The sequence below is a fragment of the Pan paniscus genome, chromosome 10, assembly GCF_029289425.2.
Source record: "Pan paniscus chromosome 10, NHGRI_mPanPan1-v2.0_pri, whole genome shotgun sequence".
Classification (NCBI taxonomy): domain Eukaryota; kingdom Metazoa; phylum Chordata; class Mammalia; order Primates; family Hominidae; genus Pan; species Pan paniscus.
Genome location: NC_073259.2, coordinates 24,596,626 through 24,619,531, shown reverse-complemented (window position 1 = coordinate 24,619,531; position 22,906 = coordinate 24,596,626). Strand labels below are relative to the sequence as shown.

At 36.3% G+C, this 22,906-nt stretch overlaps 1 protein-coding gene across 29 annotated transcripts in view; it reads right to left on the bottom strand.

Annotated features, from left to right (window-relative positions):
* The window catches only part of PLEKHA5 (pleckstrin homology domain containing A5), a 245,546-nt gene that overhangs the window by 202,645 nt on the left and 19,995 nt on the right, over positions 1 to 22,906 (bottom strand). Inside the window, exon 4 of one of the 29 annotated variants that reach the window (XM_055095457.2) lies at positions 152 to 20,670. The exons of the other annotated variants lie outside the window; for them this stretch is intronic. Within the exon in view, the coding sequence (XP_054951432.1) occupies positions 20,529 to 20,670 (142 nt within the window). The 3' untranslated portion in view covers positions 152 to 20,528. Of the gene's footprint in view, positions 1 to 151; positions 20,671 to 22,906 lie in introns of those variants that run through there. 29 annotated transcript variants of the gene reach the window in all.

The following is a 22,906-nucleotide window of genomic DNA, read 5'->3' as shown; positions in this document are numbered from 1 at the left end:
CATTCTAACAGGTATGCAATGTATATAACTGTGATTTTAATTTGCATTTCCCTAATGACTACTGATGTTGCACAGATTTTCAAGTATGTATTTGCAATCTGTATATCTTCTTGAGGAAGTGACTGCTCAAATCTTTTGCCCCCCCGGGTCATTTGTTTTCTTATTGGTGAGTTTTGAGAGTTCTTTATGTTACTTGGATATGATTTCTTTGCCAGATATATGAACTGCAAATATAGTCATGAACCACATAATGGCATTTTGGTCAACAACAGACAGCATAGATAACAGTAGTCCCCTAAGATTATAATGGGGCGGACAAATTCCTACCACCTGGTTAAGTTGTAGCCATCATAATATCATACCACAATGCACTACTCAACTGTTTGTAGTGATGCTGATGTAAACAAACCTCCTGTGCTGCCAATCATATAAAAGTATATAACACATACAATTATGTATAGTACATAATATTGGGTAATGATAAATGACTGTTAATGGCTTATGTATTTACCAAACTTTTCTTTTTATTGTTATTTTAGAGTGTACTCCTTCTACTTATTAAAAGAAGCTAACTGTAAACAGCCTCAGGCAGGTCCTTAGGGAGGTATTCCGGAAGCAAGGCATTGTTATCACAAGAGATGACAGCTCCATGAGTGTTACTGCCCCTGAAGATCTTACAGTGGGACAAGATGTGGTGGTAGAATACAGTGATACTGATGATCCTGACCCTGTGTAGCCCCAGGCTAATGTGTATGTTTGTGCCTTAGTTCTTAACAAAAAAGTTTAAAAAGCTAACAAAAAAGTTTAATATAAAAAAGCATACAGAATAAGGATATAAAGAAAGAAAACATTTTTGTGTAGTTGTGCAATGTGTTTGTGTTTTAAGCTAATTGTTATTACAAGAGTCAAGAATTTTTAAAAATTGCAAGAATTTAAAAACATTTTAAAGGGCCAGGCATGGTGGCTCGTGCCTGTAATTCCAGCACTCTGGGAGGCTAAGGTGGGCTGATTATTTGAGGTCAGTAGTTCAAGACCAGCCTGGCCAACATGGTAAAATCCCTGTCTCTGCCGAGGTACCGCCACTGCACCCCAGCCTGGGCAACAAAGCAAAACTCCATCTCAAAAAAGTTAAAATTGTATATCAATATAAATAAATCCACATAAATTTTAGAATAGCTAAATCAAGCTTTCTTAAGCTTGGTAAATCTATATTTACAGGTAGCTATTTTTTACAGGGTATGAGTGTCTCTTCATTTTTATATTAAAAGAAACATTAAAATCTTCCCAGAGGCAGATGAAGAAACTGATTATCTTCATCTTCCTCAGTCCTTTCATCAAAGTCTTGTCACAGAATGTAAATGCTCACTCCCTCTCTCAATTGATTTCTTCTTAACAATCACAGTCTTTTCAGGAATAACTGGACATCACAATCCTCAAGCTATTAATAAAGTAGTCTCTCTATAGAGCCCCTTTATAAGTCAAGTCAAGGTGTCTGGGGTTTTTCTCTGAAACAGGGGATGGGAAAAAGCAAGGAGAAATATCTCTATCACAATTAATTACTATCCTCATTTTACATACCAAACTGCAGAAAAGTTTTCACTTGATTAAAGATTTTATAAACTTCTTGCAATTGTCTTATTAGTCAAACACCAAAAGACACAATGGTAACAGACTACAACTATAAACAAGAGTTTTACAACTGTGGTTTAATAAATGTAGGGTCTGTGGCACAGTCATCCTCCCAAGTAATTCAACTACCCTGCCCTCTCAGCCAGGAAGGCTGCTTACTTTGAACCAAAGTATGTAAGAAAAGACAGCAAGTTTCAAAAAAGTATGTCGTCTCCAGAAATGAAGAATGATAAGTCAGTTAAATATAAAATTATTAGAGAGGCTGGGCACGGTGGCTCACGCCTGTAATCCCAACACTTTGGGAGGCCAAGGCAGGCGGATCACAAGGTCAAGAGATCGAGACTATCCTGGCCAACATGGTGAAACCTCGTCTCTACTAAAAATACAAAAATTAGTTGGGCGTGGTGGCAGGTGCCTGTAATCACAGCTACTCCGGAGGCAGGAGTATTGCTTAAACCCAGGAGGCAGAGGTTGCAGGAGTGGAAATTGTGCCGCTGCACTCCAGCCTGGGCAACAGAGGGAGACTCTGTCTCCAAAAAAAAAAAAGTCTTCTGAATTGTTATACTCACAAGTCTCCCTCATACAATTAAAAGTTTTCACCTCACCCATTCCTACACTTTCAATTCTTATTATTTATACACAAAATATCTGCAGAAACATCAGTACTCAGGTATAGTTATTGTACAAGGTTTTTTAACTCAAAGAAAAAAAACATTCCATATAAGCCATCCACATATTTTTAGTCATTCAGCAAAGGCCAGACATTTTGATTTTATCAATGAATGAAAATAGGTAAGAGAGGCATTTCCAGATACTGGGATTGGGGTTTCTACCTGATCTCGTTTCATATCTTATTTCCTGGTTTATATGTAGGCTGCTTCCTAAAAATGGTTAACTCAGGGCTAGAGGTTACCAGGCAGCTCTAGGACAGTTAGACTACACATAATTAACAACAGATAATAAGTACTGACTAAATATGAATTTGTTTCTCTTATATATTGCCTTTTCTCTACAGATAGTGATTAACATTCATTTCTTAGCGCACACCATTGAGTCGGGAATCAGAAGAAAATGACAGAAACAGTTTACAAAAAAACAGTGGAGAAAAGTTCCACAAAGTAGATGAGAAAGAACTGCAAGTTATCGTTAATGGCCCAGAAAGATGCTCAATCCAAGTCTAAGAGACTGTGGCCCAATTAAATCTTGACCTGGTTTTTACCCAGGCCATTTCCCAGAAGCCAATGATGGTTTGCAGGATAAAGAAGGAAGACAAGGTTTAGGAAGACCTTAATTGAATCAACACATACAAGGTCTGAAAAGACTTGTATGGGTTCTTCCAATCACATATTTCCTGAATTTATCTATTTTGTTTAACATTTTAATGCATTTGAAATTTGGCTCATTTTAGATTCAATGTGTGCATTTAATGTGGTAGCTTGTTCTCATAGACAAGATGGTATTAAATCACTGGTAGATGTTTCAATCAGTGTGTCAGGAGGCAATATTAGAAACAAGCCTACCACTGGTGGGCAGAGCCAACTGAGCACTGTCCTAGAAGTGAAGACCAGAAGATGCTGGAGGCTCTGCCAGTACTAGGCAGGGAGAAAGGGCTCAGATTCCTTTCACTGTCAGCGGAAGCCACCTAGGCAAGCAACACTAACTTAATTTGTCTATGTTGGCTTTAGTTTACAACCCTCTTTTTTTTTTTTTTAACTTGACAACCTTTAAATAGCAATTAACAGACCTTTACTTAAATTCAAATATTAAAACTCAACATTGTTCCTTAAGTTAGCCAACTGGGTCTAAACTAACTACAATATTAGTAAAGCTGCTAAGCCAACTGCTAATTTTTCCATTTTTCTTTAAGGGTAAAAGTAAGGAAAATATGCGACATGTTTTCTAGGACTACAAACAGAATAAAATAAATCAGTAATTTGTTTTCTTTGATAAATTATTTGAATATCCATCATGTGCCAGTAGCTTAAAGAATATTATTCTAATCCTGTATGGCAGCTGATTAAGCTCACTTTACAGAAAAAGAGACAGAAACTCAAAGAGGTTATATGGCTAGAATCAGGGCTGGAATTCAAAGCTAAGCCTGGCTGATTCCAATGCCCAGCTCTTTTCACTTCACCCAGTTACCTCCAGCATATTGACTCATTATTTCACCATTATTCATTTACCTTTTACTGTGTTTCTGACCATAACACATTCTTAGAAGGAATCTTATAATTCAGTATTATCCATTATTATTACACTCATTTGAAGAGCCCTTTCTTATTGCTGTTATTATTTGTAATAAAGCATTACGAAAATCAGAATGTGCACCTATGTGTGTTGCAGGTGTATATATGGGAGGGGGGAATGCATAGGAAGGTGCAGAATTTTAAGTGAATTTAATATTCAAACACAGGCAAAAATACTACTAATCGTATCAAATTTTATTTCTCCTACTGAGTTTTTTTTTTTTTTAAATCACTGCAATAAACTGCCTTCAATTTGGGGTCTTGTGGTTTCCACCAATGTATTGGCCACAAATGATTTGTTTCATCTGTGGCACAAATAAGATATAATTCACTTTGGTTATACAAACTCTGAAGCTTTATTTTGTATTAGAATAGCCTATTTATACATAAAACATAATATTTTTTCCACCAACTGAATCCAAATACACAATTTCAATAGAATCTCAAAAACTGTAAAGTTCACCAAAGAGAGTACCTCAAAAGAAATACAGCAAAATGGCAGCCAGAAGGTGATTCCTTCCGATTATCTAAGAATAGCTTAAATCCTAAAGCCAAGCTGAAGTTTATCTCTATTTAAAACCCATGACTTTATGACTTGAAATCTATGTTTTGAAAGTAATCAAGAACTCCTTCTGGGGACAGGATGGGGATAGGAACAAATAGAAGCTCTCAACCAGTATGAGGTAGTTTTAGTCTCTCGACTAACCGATATACATATCATACTTTCAGACTAGAACAGTAATGCAGGCTGTGATTAAATATGGAATTATCAACTAACAGAAACTAGACTGATTTACATACTACCAGGGGTGACTTATGGAAGGCTGAGGGAACTATGAAAACCTCCAGCCATCCAATGACAAGTAGAAGAGGAAAATATCAAGTGGTGTGTCACTTTCTCCAGCAGACATCTTACGACACTGCATTCTTCTCCTTCACCAAGCTGATCATAGTTGTAATTTTATGTTTATTTATATGACAACTGTTTAATGACTACCTGCCCCACTAAAATGAAGACTCCATAAGTACAAGGACCATGTCTATGTTCATTCACAAGAAAGCCCAGTAAAGAACACATCACCTAGTGCACAGTAGAGGCCAAATAATCATCTTTGGGCTGAGTGAATGAAATTAATGAAATAAATGAGATAAAAAAATGTGGATAACACAGGTCAAACCAACAGGGAAGAGATAGGATTTCAAAACCTGAAAGCTGTCAGCATAACTAAGAATCACGCACACACAAAATTATCCCAGCTCTGCCCACAACCATGCTTCCAAAGCAAAAAAAAAAAAAAAAAATTAAGCCTCAGAAGACTTGCAGAGTGTTGTTAGCAAGTATGATGCCAACATTAAAATCAAGGCCTCTTTCTGCATAGGTTCCTAAATCAAACAAGCGATTGCATCTGATGTCACTTTTATATATCATATAAGTAGGCTATGTTCAGTATCCCTTTTGAAACTGACATTCTTTTTAGCTCTCTGGCTCTATTCTTCTTAGCTCCCAGAACAATCTGAGATCAGATTACTGCTCCAAGGTTACTCTGGAGATTGCTTTCTTCACTTTTCTATACAAAGCATGGATTGCAAAAAGAGAAACAATCCTTAACAGATACAACAGGTAAATAATGAGGTGGGGAAGGTGGGGCATGGGTGTGTGAAGAGTATTAGTTTGCTAATGAAGTGTTAAGTCTACAGGGAGTAGTTATCATCTGTCTCAATGAATATATGTTTAGTGACTTCTTTAATTGTTTATGTTTTTGGTAGCAGAAAGATAATACTTAGTAGTTTTAAAACCAATGGCTTATTTGGAATTTGATAACTTAATTTAAACAAATATAAGGTGGACTATACATTAATAGGAGTCACAAAGATTGACAAATCAAAGGTCAGATGATTCACACAGTTAGGGAAAAATAAATTTATGTTGCCATGGTCATTACTACTTTCAAAGAGAAGGTGGAAAAAGTGAAATACATAGGGTTTTCTTTAAAGTTCAGTTTATCATTATCTACATTATTATAGTTACAAACATGGAAAGTTGATACTTAACTAGTAAATTGCAGAGAGTAGAGAAATCATGATCTGGAACTTAGAGCTGGCAGCCACTGATCTTTGCATAGGTGCCAGGAAGGAAAGTTCCTGGATCACAGCCACTAGTCAGGTAAGGTATAAAAGGACAAATTTGGGATGTGGCAGATCACTCAGGCGTGATAATCAATAATGTGTGAAAGATGAGTACGGGTGCAAAGAACCCGCAGGAAAAGACAGCCACAGACACTCAAATAAAAAGAGGCAAAAGCAGGGATAATGAGGTAACACTGTTATCTTTGGCCATTTAGTTATATAACATTAGATGCAAGACATTTAGAACCACGACACGTTTAAATAACTACAATATGTTTCGATGACGTCAATATTACATGGAAAAAGTCAGATAAAATTCAGTCAAATGTTAAGTTTAAGTTGAACTTTCTTCAACCCTGCTCTAATTTAAAACTTTTTTCCCCTTTTATATAAAGAACTGTTACTATTTTAGAAGCCCACACACAGTTTATTGAAAAAAAGAACATTATGAGAGGCAGCATAATGTTACTGAAGAACAGGGACTTGGGAGCCAGATCCCAACTCTGCCACTTACTGCCTGTCTGACCTTGGGCAGTTACTGCCTTCTTTTTGCCTCAGTTGCCATCTATAAAATGAAATGAAGTACAATAAAACCATTTTTTTCATCAACCTCGTAACAAAATGACAAGGAGGAAAACAAGGTTCAAGGACTTGCTGAATGTCCTTTTGCTTAAAGTTGAAGTTTCTAAGAACCTACTGACAACATTAAGTGAGGATGTACTGTACTTTCCCTTTTGCGAACCTTCTTCAAAACTGCTCATTGTGTAACTATGATGAAATTGCACCCCCAAAGTGGTCTGGCCATTTGATAGTCAGACCAAAATACAGAGGTTTTAGAGCATAAATGATAGTACAAACTACTAAGTGTAGGAAGTTCCCCCAAGTGAATCCTACAGAGGAACTTCCCAGTCTTGGTTAAAGCACAGGTTGAACAGGTATTACAGGTTTCTAGTTTAACTCTTCTGTACTTCAGACCTCACCTCTGAATGTCAAAGAGCCTATCACTGCCAATTTAAAACCGATTAAATAAACACTCTCTAAAAACCTGTAAAATGATGTCTAGGAGGCCATAACATCAAAAGTTCCTACCCAGAAATAAGATTCTTTTGATCCAAAATGTAATTCATAAATTTAAAAAAAAAAAAAAAACAGAGTACACAGAAAAGAGGTGAGGTACTCATATCCTCGGTTTCTAAATCAAAAAACAAATGTTTACTGAGCATCAGGCATGTATCAGCTGCAAAGATGCACGTGTGTAAGCTTGACATAAATAGTGCTGTGATCATGGGATAGACAGTGAGTGTTTCTTACAAAGCCATTTATAGACTACTAAACAGGAAAACCAAACATCATGTAGCACTTCTTTGAAGACCTGCAATATATCCACTGGTGGGATCGTCATCTCCACCCCATCAAGAAAAGAAATTTTCAGCAGCTCCAAAACTCTAACTCTTAAGGTCTTCTACATAATTTGAGTGGGTGAGTGTCCCAAAGACTGGGGTCTTCATGAAGGACAGAACGGGGTATTTTTGCTGTTGCTGTTTTATTTTGGGGAGGTTAGTTGGTTTGGTGAGCTTTGTCAAGGTTAGTTGGTTGCTTGCTTTGAGGAGAAAAAATAGAGGGAAAACAGAGGAGTTGAGGTGGGGAAAAACGGCAGGGAGGAAGAATGTGTTTACTTTGGAATATCTTCAATTGATAAGTCTGTGACATCCGCAAGTAGAAATGGAAAAAAAGGGTTTGAAGCTGGGGAAAGAAGACAGCCAGAGATAAAATTTTATGAGGTATCAACTGTGGCTGTGGATGATACATATTGAAAGAATAAGGCCACTCAGGGAGAACAGATAACGAGAATAAGCACACATGAAGGATATAAGCAAGCAAGGCCACCAGCATTTAAGGTAGAAGATGAGCCAAGGGACAAGACTGAGTTGTCTTCAGAGAAGCACAGAGATGTTCCACTGAGAGCAGTGCTAAGCCAGGTAAAGAAGGGGATTTTAAAGGGTGGGCAATAGTGCCAAGAAAGAAAGATTAACATCACAGCCACATTCAAAAGGTGTCAATGAATCTGGCTATTAAAAAAATAATCTGGAAAGGCCAGGAGCAGTGGCTCACGCCTGTAATCCCAGCACTTTGGGAGGCTGAGGCGAGTGGATCACTTGGGGCCAGGAGTTTGAGACCAGTTTGGCCAACATGGTGAAACTCCGTCTCTACTAAAAATACAAAAATTAGCTGTGGTGACACACGCCTGTAATCCCAGCTACTTGGGAGGTTGAGGCAGGAGAATCGCTTGAACCCGGGAGGCGGAAGTTACAGTGAGCAGAGTTTGCACCACTGCACTCCACCCTGGGCAACAGAGAGACTCCATCTCAAAAAAAAAAAAAAAAAAAAAACATCTGGAGAGCAAGAAGTGGGGAAAATATCAAGAATGAGGGCAAGTTAAAAGAAGCCTTTTCAGAAAGGGGGTGGCTTAAGCAAGTTTTCTGATTTGAAGAAATAAAACAAAGTGAAAAGAGTGTTACCCAAGTAACATCCTAAAGAGCCTTGGTCAGGGGGTGGAAATCAATAGCAAAAGGGGAAGAAAAATTTCTTGAGAGAGAAGAATAATGGTTACCCCTTCAAACAGAAAGAATGGAAGTAAAAATGGAAGAAAATTCTGAGTTTGGTTGCTAGAAGGCAAAATTTGGATAAAGAACATTCTTGTCAGCCAACTTTTCTCTATTGAGAGAGAAGGGTGTGGTTGTGTAACCTCTACAGAGGTGGTTAGGAGGTTAGGGGCCATTTAAAGAGCCACTGAGTGTTTACTGAGGACTCAGGTGAAATCTGGAAATTAGAAATTTGTAATGGTCCCAAATGAGTTATTTTATTTTTCCCAAGAGAACAGGAAAGAGATAGATAGATAGATAGGAAGCCCACACTGAAAAACTAGTAATAAAATCACAAACAAGAAGTTAAACATAGTTTTCCAGGACACTGAAACGCATCAGTGATGGACAGCGGGGATAACATTTGAAGGTACATAACCTTCATCTCAGACAAAATAGACTCTCAGGGCCTCCACAGTATGGCGGAAAAGATCAAATGAAAGTGAATTCAGGCTGGGCGTGGTGGGTGTGAGCCACCCATAATCCCAGCACTTTGGTAGGCCGAGGTGGGCGGATCACGAGGTCAGGAGATTGAGACCATCCTGGCTAACACAGTGAAATCCCGTCTCTACTAAAAATACAAAAAAATAAGCCAGGAGTTGTGGCTGGCGCCTGTAGTCCCAGCTACTAGGGAGGCTGAGGCAGGAGAATGGCATGAACCCAGGAGGTGGAGTTTGCAGTGAGCCGAGATTGTGCCACTGCACTCCAGCCTGGGCGATAGAGTGAGACTCCATCTCAAAAAAAAAAAAAAAAAGTGAATTCAAATTCTGGATCCTGGTTAACTAGCCATGATGTTGGACTGGCTACTTTTTTGTGTCTTAAGTTTCTCATCTGCTTAAAAGGGGGAAGGGACAATTTACAATACCTACCTTTGTCAAATTATTTTAAGTATTAAAGGAGACAATATATAAAAGGAGCCAGCAATGTTTCTTAACACTTAAAAGGCACTAAATAAATATTAGGTTTTTTTCTCTGCATAAAATGAAGACACTAGACTAGTCTAGAGTCCTAGCCTCCTATAAAATTCTGTCTTAGATTTAGTTGTGTTAGCCACACCTCACACACTTTAAATATTGTGAGTTACTTTCTACCACCACCATCACCGCCCATAATTATACCACTTTACTTTCATTGTCTCATTAGTCCTGACAACAACACTCTAAGGTAGACAGGGCACTTAGCTGCCAGAGCCTATGAGCAAACTGAGAGGCAGGGAGATTGAATGACTTGTTCCATATCAATCTAATGTTCATTAGGTTATCTTTGTTCAATAAAGTTGCTGAAGTTCATTAAAAAGAAAGATGGCCTGTCTCTGTAGCAGACAACAGGCTCTCTGCCCCCAACTCTTTTTTTTTTTTTTTAAAGCTAACTTACTTCTGATTTCATTTATATCTTATTTTCATTGTGCTTTAATTTGTCAACCATTTCACATGTCTTTTTTAAAGGGTACAAGGTAAATGCTATCCATAAAATAGAGAATATCTAAAATTAGATAATGTATGTAAAATTAGCCAGATCAGTACCTAGAATAAAAAGCACCCAATAAATATTTATCGATGTGCAAAACAGCTTCTGACTGAACCCTAAAAATTGTTAATAATTTAATACTTATTACAATCTTTGCCTGCCTTCTATGTTTACATGAATATTTCATTGGGGGAAGGCACATTATTTCAGTGTTATCTCTACTATCCACTGAAATAAATAATTTTTAGATGAAGACAGCCCCTAACATACATAAACCTAGTATTCCATGGAATCCAGAGGAATCAAAGGGGTCTAGAGATGAATTCAGAAAACCCACTAAGTTGGGTAGAAAATACATTTTCCTTTATTTTCACTATTCTCTAACTAAAATTTAGCATTTCCTTCCATTATGGATGCATGCAACAAGCCACACTTGTATTAGCAGTATCTCTGATTTGTCACCAATAGAATTTAGATATTTTATATCAAATTACAGTTATTGCAGATACCCGCTTTAAAAAGAAACATCTAATATGAATATAATCAAGATTATACTTCTTTCCCCTGAAGGAAAGAATATTCGCAGTTCTGTTTTGAAGTTGGCATCCACATACTCAATCTTGGTTAATCTCCCAGAACACGTACGTTATAGTAAATCCTCTTCTTTCAATGCCAAAAAGTTTTCGCTCCTAGAAATGGTTTTACTGGTATCTTCTCAATCTATATCTCAATATCTGCTAATCCTGGAGAGCAAGAATGGCCAACACACTTTAGAAAGTTAAAGTCCTATTTTAAATCTATAGACGTTTGGTTTTTACTTTGAGCAAAATTTTATCATTACATCAGTTTAAAACGGTGGTTCGCACCCTTGGTTGGCTGCACACTGGGATCACCTGAGAAGCTGTAAATTATAATGGAATTCTGTGGGATGCCCACAAATATGAGGGGTGGAGACACGGAGATGGGGTGGGAGAGGGGTGCTGATTGTGCGTTTTAATAAGCAGCTAACCGGTAAGGCTGTTAGTTTTTAACACCCAAAGGGTTTTCTTATAAGTTAGATATTAATATTTTTGGAGAACGTATTTTCTCCAATTCAGATAGAAGTTTTATGACATTCACTGAAGTGTTTTTCCAGTGAAGAACCAATGATTAACTCAAATAAGCTGTGGGGGGAAGGGAGAACTAGCATTTGGGAGCACAAGTGAGGGCAATTGGCACATTTCATTTTCTCTTCCTTTAAAATAATGGAAGTAAAGAGTGGGGAAAAAAAAATACATGAAGTTTTCCTACTCCCTTTCTTCAGAGAATTGTTCTAATGCCTTTATTCAGAGAATGATCTGAATATTTCTAACTTAAAATATTAATATAGCTCTACTAAGAAGGGACATGAACTTCTAAAAACTCAGATTTACTAAACAAAACAGTGTTGGACATTTCAATAAAAGATTAAAAGACTAGTGTTTCTATAATAAATCCTTTGATTTAAATGAAAACAAAACCTTACTCTTTTGTTTCATACATGTACGCTTTTACTATTACTAATACTGTTATTATTGATTCTATTTCCATGTTTATCCATAAAATCCTTGAGTAACAAAAATTCTTAGGACAATATTGAGATTATAAGCCTCTACACCCCTACAAATTAAAATTTAATATTAAAATGTCAAAAATCTAAAACTCATACATTGACCCAGCACTGTTTATTATTATATAAAAAAGTTTCATCAGTAGCTGACAAAAGAAGGCTGAAAAGGCAGGGGAATTATCATCAATACATATAGCTTTTCTAATAATTACTAAAAAGATGTACATCAATATTTAATAGTAAATACTCAAGACACATTAAGTGAATCAAGTTATGAATGTGTGAACTATAATCCCAATTCTCTTATTATATAAATGTATAGGAAGGAAACTGAAAGAATACATGTCAATAGTTACATATACAGTGGCAGAGTACAGGTATTAATATTTTTTGGTGTGATATTCTACGTTTCCCAATAGAAGCACATATTCCTTTATATTCAGAAAAAACATTTTTTCAAGGAGTATATTGTTGTTATGTCCCATTTGGTTGCAATATAACAACTTAAAGTTAAAAAGCTTTTGGTTTAAAAAGAATGAAAGGAGTAATTTATGACCCAAGGTATAATTTCATACTATAAGACAGATGATGATGATGATGAAGAAAATGATAGGAATGGGATGAGATGACTGTCAGTGTTCAATAACATGAACTTTATCTTAAAAATAAGAACACTGGAATTCTATGACTACATGTCATAATAAATCATTTTAAGAGAAATAAAAGAAAAAACTAAAACATAAAGTTATTTACTTAATACATACTAAAAAATAGATTTAACAGTGTAAAAATAAGTCCATGGATGACAGATAAATAACAATATGTTAACTAAAATGAGAGCTATATGGGGGCCCATCAACAAATAAATCACAGAAGCCAACTATGCTTCTACCACAAGATCGTCTTAATTCCACCATCCACAAAATTGTCATCTGAAGGACCCACATCAACTTACTATAATAAACAGCTTACTATTGCCAGTTATATATAATTATGCATGACCATGCATTCCTGTATATACACAAAAAATGAATTCACTGATGCATTCCTAAAGGCCTTGCCTGTCTCTACGGGCTTCAAATACTTTGAGTATTTATTTCAATTTTTCAAATTAAAGTTTTTATTTACCTATACCTGACATTCTTCGAACTGAAACCTGCAGACCTATGCAAATTTGTATAGCATAAATGGCTTTATGAGAATTTAAACATTTAATCAGTCTAGAAAAGACATTTTAAAGTTTAAAATGTATGTTATTCATACCTGAAAGTAATATTATTTTGGAACTAAGTGAACTGTGCACAATTTTAAATGAAACATTTAATAACAGAATAAACAGAATAACAGAACAGCAGAGGTTAAAATTATAAGTCTGTAGATGCGTAAGAAAATGTTATAGCAATCATCTGAGAAAAGCAGACTACTGAATGGTGTCTATATTATGGGTAAACTATATGAAAATGTTTGATGGTGAGATTGTGGGTAACTACTTTTAAAAATATTTAAGACTATGAATACATCATTGTTTCAAGTGAAAAGGGCAATAAAAATTACAGATAAGGCAACTTTTCTAAGCCTAAATGCCCAATTTACTTCTTTTGGGATCCAGATTTTAAGTAAAGGAATAAAGAATAAAATGGAATGCACAGCTGTTTGCTTCTAGGAATACAAACAGGAGGAAATAAACAGAGGGAGGCTAATGTCTTTGAGACTGGGCTAACTACTTCATTCCCAGCTGTGTTTTAATCTGTCTTACCAAACAATAACAAACTCTTTTTTTATGACAGAGGCTGAGAAATTCCATTTGTGCCCAGCAAAAGTTAAAAGCACATTAGAAAATATTTGAAATGTCAGATTCAGTAATTTGTCTGGTCTTATGTTCCAAGTTGCATAACATCAGTTGAATTTTTCAGGAGTTAAACAATTTTAATTTTAATTCAGAGATGATGATAGAGATGTCTGATCACTTACAAGTTAAAATATACATATATGAAATATGTATACTGAAAGTATACATATACAAAGAATGAACAAGTTAAAATCACACCCAATTTACTACAGTAAGAAAATTAAGTCACTAATAAAGCAAGCTGGTATATCCTGAGGTCAGCTTATGCCACTGGATCATAACTACAAACAGGTCTGTTCTCAAAACTTCAAAACTACACAAACTTCAAAAACTCCACAAACTCCACAAGACTTCTACTATAGCCACAGAAATCAGGAAAGGCAGGGATACAGTCAGATGGCAGTGAGGTAATACTAAAGCAGGTGAAATGTCTTTTACAGCAAATTTTAGGTACTAGTGCTTTTTTGTTCCTTTAAATGGAAAACATAGTCAGTGGAAGCTCAGAACCTGAAAAAAAAAAAAAATCAAGAAGAGGACATCCACGGAATGTACTGAAAGTAGACATTCTTCAAGCTACCAGTTTTCAATGCCACCAGCATAACACAGCCACCTTTACACAGGACGCTTGATTGTAGGACATAGTCTAAGTTTAAATCTAAGTTTATAAACTTAAATTTTTTTTTTTTTGAGTCGGAGTCTCACTCTGTCGCCCAGGCTGGAGTGCAGTGGTGCGATCTCGGCTCACTGCAAGCTCCACCTCCTGGGTTCACGTCATTCTCCTACCTCAGCCTCCTGAGTAGCTGGGACCACAGGCACCCGCCACCACGCCCGGCTAATTTTTTGTATTTTCAGTAGAGATGGGGGTTTCACTATGTTAGCTAGAATGGTCTCGATCTCCTGACCTCCTGATCCATCCACCTCGGCCTCCCGAAGTGCTAGGATTACAGGCATGAGTAATCCTGTAATCCCAGCACCCGCCAAACTTAAATTTTTTAAACTTGATTATAAACTTGATCCAAGTTTATGGCAATAGCTGTATTAGTTGACATGAGTAGAGGTTTTTTAAAAAGCTGTCATAATAGATACCATATATGTTACACAAAATGATGACTAATTATTCCAGAGTTCGGCATCACTTAAATCTTCCATTGCCTCTTTTTCAATCTGGTGAATTTTTAATAATCTGATGACCTATTGTTTATATTGTACATGGCAGTTTTATCATAAAGCACAATTGCTAAAAAATCTTTTTGGGTAGAATGCCGACCCACCTGATTCAAACTTGAATCCCAGCTCTGCCAGCCCTGTAAGGTTTAGGGTCCTCATTTGCAAGATTAAATGGTTGCACAGTGACAGGTACATAAATGCTCAATAACTGACGGGTAGATTGGTATGGTGTATGCAATAAATGACATATGCATATAAAAGACCCAGCAGAGTGCTTGGAACATATAGTTAAGTGTTCCATAAACAGAAGATAATACACAAAACAAGTGGACAAAAATTTAAAACCAGTAAAAATAGTTTCGGATTTAAATAACTTTTCTTAAAATCTAAAAAAAAAACCCCACTTATTAGCATGCAGTACGTTATCTCTACCATCTCGCACCATACCTACAAAATGGTAGATATTAGAGAAATTTTGTTGCATTACTAAATAATGACTATCAACAAAATAAATCATGAAGTTCATGAAGAGTTTGTAGACTGCTTATTTCCTCTTCGTATCCCCAGTGCCTGGCAGATTATCTAACATAAAGTATTCGTTTAATTTCATCTTTTCCCACTCAACCAAAAAGTACATTTATTTGAATTTTTAAAACTTTTTCTTTGTAATTTTAAACTCAGCAAGAGGGTTTTGTGTTTACACTATAACATATACGAGGGTAAGCTGTATAACATATACAGCTGTGTGTGTGTGTGTGTGTACATATAGATATAAAAACCATATATATGGTTTTTTTTGGAGACAGATTCTCACTCTGTCACCAGGCTACGGTGCAGTGGCTCAATCTCAGGTCACTGCACTCTGGCTCCCGGGTTCAAGTGATTCTCCTGCCTCAGCCCCCCAAGTAGCCGGGATTACAGGAGTGCCACCATGCCCAGCTAATTTTTTTTTTTTTTTTTTTTTTGGCATTTTTTGTTAGTAGAGATGTGTTTTCACCATGTTGGCCAGGCTGGTCTCTAACTCCTGATCTCAAGTGACCCACCTGCCTTGGCCTCCTAAAGTGCAGGGATTACAGGCGTGAGCCACCGTGCTGGACCTGTCAAGTTTTTTTAAACTACATTCCCAATATATAGTCAATGCTTAACCTAAATGCATGCATTTTTTCATGTTCTGTAAAAGAGGGAAATTCTTATGATATCAACATCATAATCTCTTATCAGAGTTCATACCAAATACATGCACGATGAGGCCATATAATGAAAAATTGCTGCTGGGGAGCTCTATTTTAAGAAACAGTCTCAGATGTGACAAGTAGAAGCAGCAGCAGAGTAAGGTGATCACAGTAAAGGGACTAACATCAATGTTATTTTGGATCCTAGAAACATTTAGTCTAAGTGGCATACTGAACTTTTGCCTCCTTTCTTACTAAAAATAAAACATGAAAAAAAAATCAGTCTCTCATATGTATATAATTTTACCAATAATACATGGGTTTCACCTGAGAAATACTCCATAAAATCAGTTTTCTAAAGTAAAAAACCAACTTTTCACACTGCTCCATAAAAAACTCTTTAATTATTTCCTCTTGTGTCTCACAGAAGAAGAAATGACTGGCTTGCTCACTCCCTAAGGAGAAAAAAAAAACAAAAAAAGGAAAAAAAACAAATCAAGGAAGTGCTCCTAACCTTTTGACCACCCCCAACAATTCAAGAACATACTCCAGGGCGGTCCCTGCAATAAGAACTTTGCGCGATAACTGATACAGGAAAGCTCAAAAAGCAAGATTATAAAACGGAAACTACTTTTTAACACAAATAATTCTCTCAAAAAGCAAACAAAAATAACATGTAGCAATTATAAAAATTACCTTCTCTGAACTTCTGGGTTTGCCTGTTTAATCTATCACAGAGAAAGGGGCTACTCAACGTATACTTTACAGAAATGTCTCTCAAGAAAAAGATGTTCAACCACAGATGAGTTATTTTCAGAGTCAGTGATATAAGTTATTTCTAGGGGTATGCGTACATTCAGGACAGTAAGGTATTATCATATTCAAGTTCCACAGAATCCTGAAATGGTCACTCTTCTTCCCCATGTGTTTGATTTATTATGAGGATTATGAGAAAAAAATTATATCTATAGTAAGAACCTTGTCACCTAAGTGAAGGCCCCTGTAATCTTAGTGCAAAGTACTAACCAATTCAAGATAAAGACTAATAATATTTTATGTCCAAGACTATGGTTCACACTTTAAAACTGTTACCTTCAATTGCAGAGGAAAACAGATTCCATTTGATTCAAAATAGGTCACATTTAAAGCCCTAATACCGATGATTCCTAGGCTTATATAAAAATTCACAGGTCCTCAAACTGCACTAGAAATGGCTGACTAAAGACTAAGCAAAATGCACACATACAAAAAAAGGACGTGAAGAAAAAACAAGGTTTCGGGACTTAATAGAAAAATCTAGCTTTCTTCCATTCCCAGCAGGCTCCTTCTTACTAAATAAATGGACTTGAGTTCATGATTCAGAAGCATATAATAGGAGTGTTTTTATGTAACCTCATGGTCAAAACAGGTTTAGGATTGTCTGAATTTGCTTCTTGCCAGGTAAAGCAGTTGATATTATAAAAACATATTTATTTTACATAGAGCTTGTGAGGTCTTCCTAGTGATAATGACCTTCCTGATGAAGACTAAGAATTCCTATGTACGTCTTTTGAATAATCTGCTTTAAGACAGGCAACTGAAGGAAATTGTGAGTGGCACTCTACTCCACATGCACAACTCCTGTAGTATTCCTTCCTACGTTTCTGACTCCCTTATAGCTTCTCACCCCTTTCCTCATTTTCTTTCTGATGCCTGAGCCCCACCAGTGTAAACCCAGAGGTTTGACCTAATACTGACACATACAGAAAGGTTTCTCAATCTTATCTGGCTTTAACTTAACATCATTAGACATTGCTGGGGCATATGAAATCCTTCAGGGCAAAGCTTGTCATTTCTCTGTACTCACAAGACTCACAGACTGTAATTAGAAGGCACTCAGTGTGGTCTGATGCCTTTATAAAAGATAACATTATATTTTAAATCACAAAAAGGCCAATATAAATATGTTACTAGTAGATTCCAGTTTTTAAATCTAAAAGACACACCAAACATTCTGCTTCCATCAATGAATACAAACAAGTAGACACAAAAAGTGAAAGGCATTTAATTAGCATATTTAACCATTCTCACTAATAAGAGATGAGTCACCTTTATTCCAATTACTTCTTCCAAAATTATGAAGGCCTTTTATTGGGCATTTTCCCGAATTATTTCTCACTCAATTTGTAGTACATACTGAAATCTATTCCAGTTTCTTGTAAGTCAAAGATTGAGAGGAAAATTGATTATCCATTGCTGACTATCTTGGTTGTACACAATTTTAAAACTATATACTTTTTAAATAACCAACAAGAAAACAAGGAAGAGAAGAAAGAACAAAATAAGGTATAAATAAACCTAAATATACCAACAATCATAAGTTGACTATAAGTTAAAAAAAAAAGTTTATAAAACTGGAAAAAGATTCATTATATACTATTTTAAAAAGACACACCCAAATATACGGATAAACAGATTTTTTAAAAGGGTGAAAAAAAATTAGAGTAGGTAATGCTAAATAAAAGAAAGTTTATATATCAAAATCAGACAAAACAGATAAGGGCACAAGTACTACCGGAGGTGGAGGTCCCCTCATGATAAAAATGTTGGCTTCATTCTGATGGCATATTCTACACTTAACAGAACATAACAATTCTATACTTAAATGCATCTGATAATATAAACTCAAAATAAAAGGACAGAGTACACAGAGAAAACAAGAAGTCACTGCAACATTTGAAAACTATAATATCCCTTTCTCCGTGACTGATTCGAACCTCATACAAACTCTTCCAGAGTACAAAAAAGTGGAACACCTTCCAACTCATTTTCTGAGGCTAGACCAACCTTGCTATCAAAGCCAGACAATGACAGTACAAGAGAAGAAAATTACAGGGCAATTTCACTTTATTATCATAAATACCAAAGTCTTAAATGAAGTATCAACAAACCCAACAGAACAATGTACAGATGATTTTAGGGGGCTGAAACTATTCTGTATGATACTGTGATGGTGGATACATGTCATTTACATTTGTCAAAACTCAATGAACACACAACACCAAGAGTGAATCCTAAGGTAAACTATGAACTTTGGGTGATAATGATGTGACAATGTAGGTACAATTGTAACAACTGTATCACTGTGGTGCAAGATGTCCACAGTGGGGGAGGGGGTAAAGGTTTGTGTGTGTGTACGCGTAACAGAGAACTTTATGCATTTTCTACTAAATTTTGCCATGAACCTAAAAGTGCTCTAAAAAATACAAACTTTATTAACTTGGAAAAAAGAGTACTTCATGACCAAGTTGGGTTGATCCCAACAATGTAAGATTTACCATTAATGGCTTAGCATTAACAAGAGTATTAATGCAATTCATGGAATTCACTGAATAAGCAAACTAAAAGAAAAAAAATCTCAATGAATGCAGAACAAATAGTTGATAAAATTCAATACTTAAACTCATAATAAAAGTTCTTACTAAACTAGAAATAGAGAATTTCCTTCACCTGGAAATGATACCTTCCAAAAATCTTCATCAGATATCATTCTTAGTGGTAAAAATTAGAATCCTTCATTTTGATATCAGAGCTGTAGTTGCTTCTATCACTGTACTGGCAATACTAGCCAGCAATATAAAGAAATGTAAGGACTGGAATGGAAAAAGATTAAAGTACTGGAAAGGAATTAAAAACAAAAAACCTGTGATAATTTACAGAAGACTGACATAATTTTATTAAAATTAAGAACTCTGTTCGTCAAAAGATCTCTTGGAATGTGAAGGTAAGCTACAATGTAGGAGAGTAAATGTGCCACACATATTATGGATAAAAGATTATAATAAAGAAATTCCCAAAATCAAATGCACGTACTTTACAACTTCAATTACACTCCTATTTACAGATCCTAGAGAAGCTCTTTGACATAAAAAAAATGTTCTTATTTTAAGCTAAGTATCATGTGCAGTGCTTATTCATATTATTTTCCCTTATGTCTGACAAATGTTATATTCATTTGGCATTTAATTAAATTGTCATAATTAAAGAAATAAAACATACTCAAAGATTTTAATTATTACCATCATATATAAGTAGTATATAAAAAATATCATTGGACCCCAAGTTCGTACTACTGCTACCTGCATAAAACAAACTGACCTGCATTGCATGGGCAATTTATATTATACAGATTATTTTAACCTGCCTTGCTCTTTTCAAAGAAACAAATCTGACGAAAGACTAAAGACAAGAAAGTAATTGCTATTAATTATTCTTCATGTACAGTCTCTATCTATGAGCCTAGAGTCAAAAGCTTTTCCTAAATTATTTCCAGGTGTTTCTGAGAATTTGTAAAATCTTCCACTGTTGTCCTGCTTACTTTGTTGCCTATTAGGCAACTTTGTGGTTTAAAGATTATGAAATTTTGGTCTGGTTCATCACACAGTTTGAACTTTCAAAATGACTAACAGCAAAAAAGATTAAATATTTACATTAAAATATCTACTGCTAATACCAATGTAAAAAAAATGTGGCCGGGCACGGTGGCTCACGCCTGTAATCCCAGCACTTTGGGAGGCCAAGGAGGGCGGATCACGACGTCAGGAGATCGAGACCATCCTGGCTAACATGCTGAAACCCTGTCTCTACTAAAAGTACAAAAAATTAGCCGGGCGTGGTGGCAGGCGCCTGTAGTCCCAGCTCCTCGGGAGGCTGAGGCAGGAGAATGGCATGAACTCCAGAGGCGGAGCTTGCAGTGAGCCGAGATCGTGTCACTACACTCCAGCCTGGGTGACACTGCAAGACCCTGTCTCAAAAAAAAAAAAAAAAAAAAAGTATGACCAAAAAATAGAAAATGCTAATCTGAAAATCTTGATCCTTGAATTTTTTTTTTAAGTCCAGGTTCCAGGCTTAGATCTTTGAATTTTACACTTGACAACAGTATTACTTAAATTATATCACTGTCCTTTGGTATTTGCATATATCATTAATGTTTTCCATCTTTAAAGAGTTTACATTTGGAAAATGTCATTTCTAATAAAAAAATACTTAAAATATTCTGAAAAACCATAGTGAAAATATGGAAGCTGCTAATAACTATGTATCTGCTTAGTATGTAAGCTACTAAGAGTTCACAATCTACCTACCCAAATACCCTTTAAGGAGCACAGGCAGAACCCACAAATTCCTGGGCTGACCACCACTCTTGGCCAAATGAGTCACGGCCTCTGTCTGTAAGTCCCAGGGTCACCTTTCTCTAGGAGTCTACTGAAACTAAATTCAGCAAACCTCTCAATGCCCAAATTAACTTTATCTCCAATTCCTCTCTCAATCCATCTACTGACCTGGCATTAACCCTACAAGGCTTTGTTTTTTCCATCCCTGACCTACTCTACAGTCCACCTTCTATCTTACAAATTTAACTACCTATGGAAATGGTGCTCCATAATTAGCAAACTCCTCTATACCCTCAACCTCTTTTCAAAGCATTACTTCAGTACCTTGGCTGTTAAGGACTTTCTCCCATCAGCTGTCCTACTGCATTCTCTCAAAGAACAGATATTTATTCCCCATTCCCCCAAGGTCCTTCAACTACCTGAGCCATCCATTCTCTTAATCCCAGAACCTTGTCATACCCATAACCTGGCACATCTAAAATCATGACTTCAATGATCACACTGCAACACCAAACCTCCAACCTTGCAGTATACATGTTTAACTACTTCCCTGTGGGAGTTCTCTGGTCTTGGAAGAATCTCTATCCCAATCTATCAGATCACTTTTTGCTCTACTTCCCTCCTTCCCAGCCTGAAGTCTAACAGTTCAACATTTCAACAAATCTATCATACCCTAACTCTCCTGCTCATCTGTCTTTCACTGGATTCATCTAGAAAAACCCTTTGTGGCTTCAAGCTTTCATTCTCCTTGAGCTCCTACTGACCACGGCCCTCCCTCAAGATTCCATAAATACCCAACAAGTGTCTGCAATGCACCAGTGACATAGCATTTAAACACACTGTATTTTAACAAACTGCTGACTTGTTTATTACAAAATATTTATTACAAATGTTCAACAGATATTTATTGAGCATTTCCTAAGAACAGAAAGGCACTATTCTTAACTGTGAGAATTTAGCAGCAAAGAGGGTCAGAGGAGGTCCCCACTCTTGTGAGGCTCATATCACAAGGCAGAAAAAGAAAACACGTAAGTGAATAAGAATTTGAACCAGTGATAAGTGCCACAGGGAAAACAAAACAGGGTAACATGACAGCAAGTGCTTGGTCAGTGGGTTTTGGGTGTGGGCAGAACAGGGGAGGTCATCTACTTGAAAGACTTCTCAGAAGCACACTGAGACCTAAGATACCTTCCTCCATCCCCCAAAACAGAATCAGTCAGATCTATTTTGGACCTTAAACTGACACAGCCCCAGTGAAAGTACCAAACCAACTAAACAGGGCATCAAAAGAAAAAAACATAATAACTCTATTCTACAGGAGTTAGGAATTAACAGTTTTAATAAAGAGGGTCATCCCACACATGTCCACATAGATTTCTATATAATCTAAGGAGTACATATATGATCAGCAGTGTGTTCAGGATCAAGTGTAATCCCATATTTCAGACTGAAGAACCTAAACTTTAGCTGGGTTCAGTAATTTTTTCAGCATGTACTTTACATGGATTACAAAAATGCCTCCATCTTCCACCTCTCCTTGTATCTACAACCTTGTACAATGTTAGTCTGCAACTCCTCCTATCCAAAGATGGAGTCCATTTCTCCACTTTTTGAATCTGAACTGACCTTGTGACTGCCTTTAGCCAACAGAAAGCAGTAAAAGTGACACTGTCCCAGTTCTGAATCTAGGCCTCAAGAGACACTTAGGTGCTTCTGCTCACTCGGGTGGATGCCTGTCTTCATCAATCACAGCAAGCCTGGGCCTAGCAGATGAAGCCGGAACCTATTAGAGGAAGAGTCATTCCCATCATCCTGGATAAGGCCATGCTAGACCTGCCAAGATCAGCAAAGCCTCTTACCTGACTA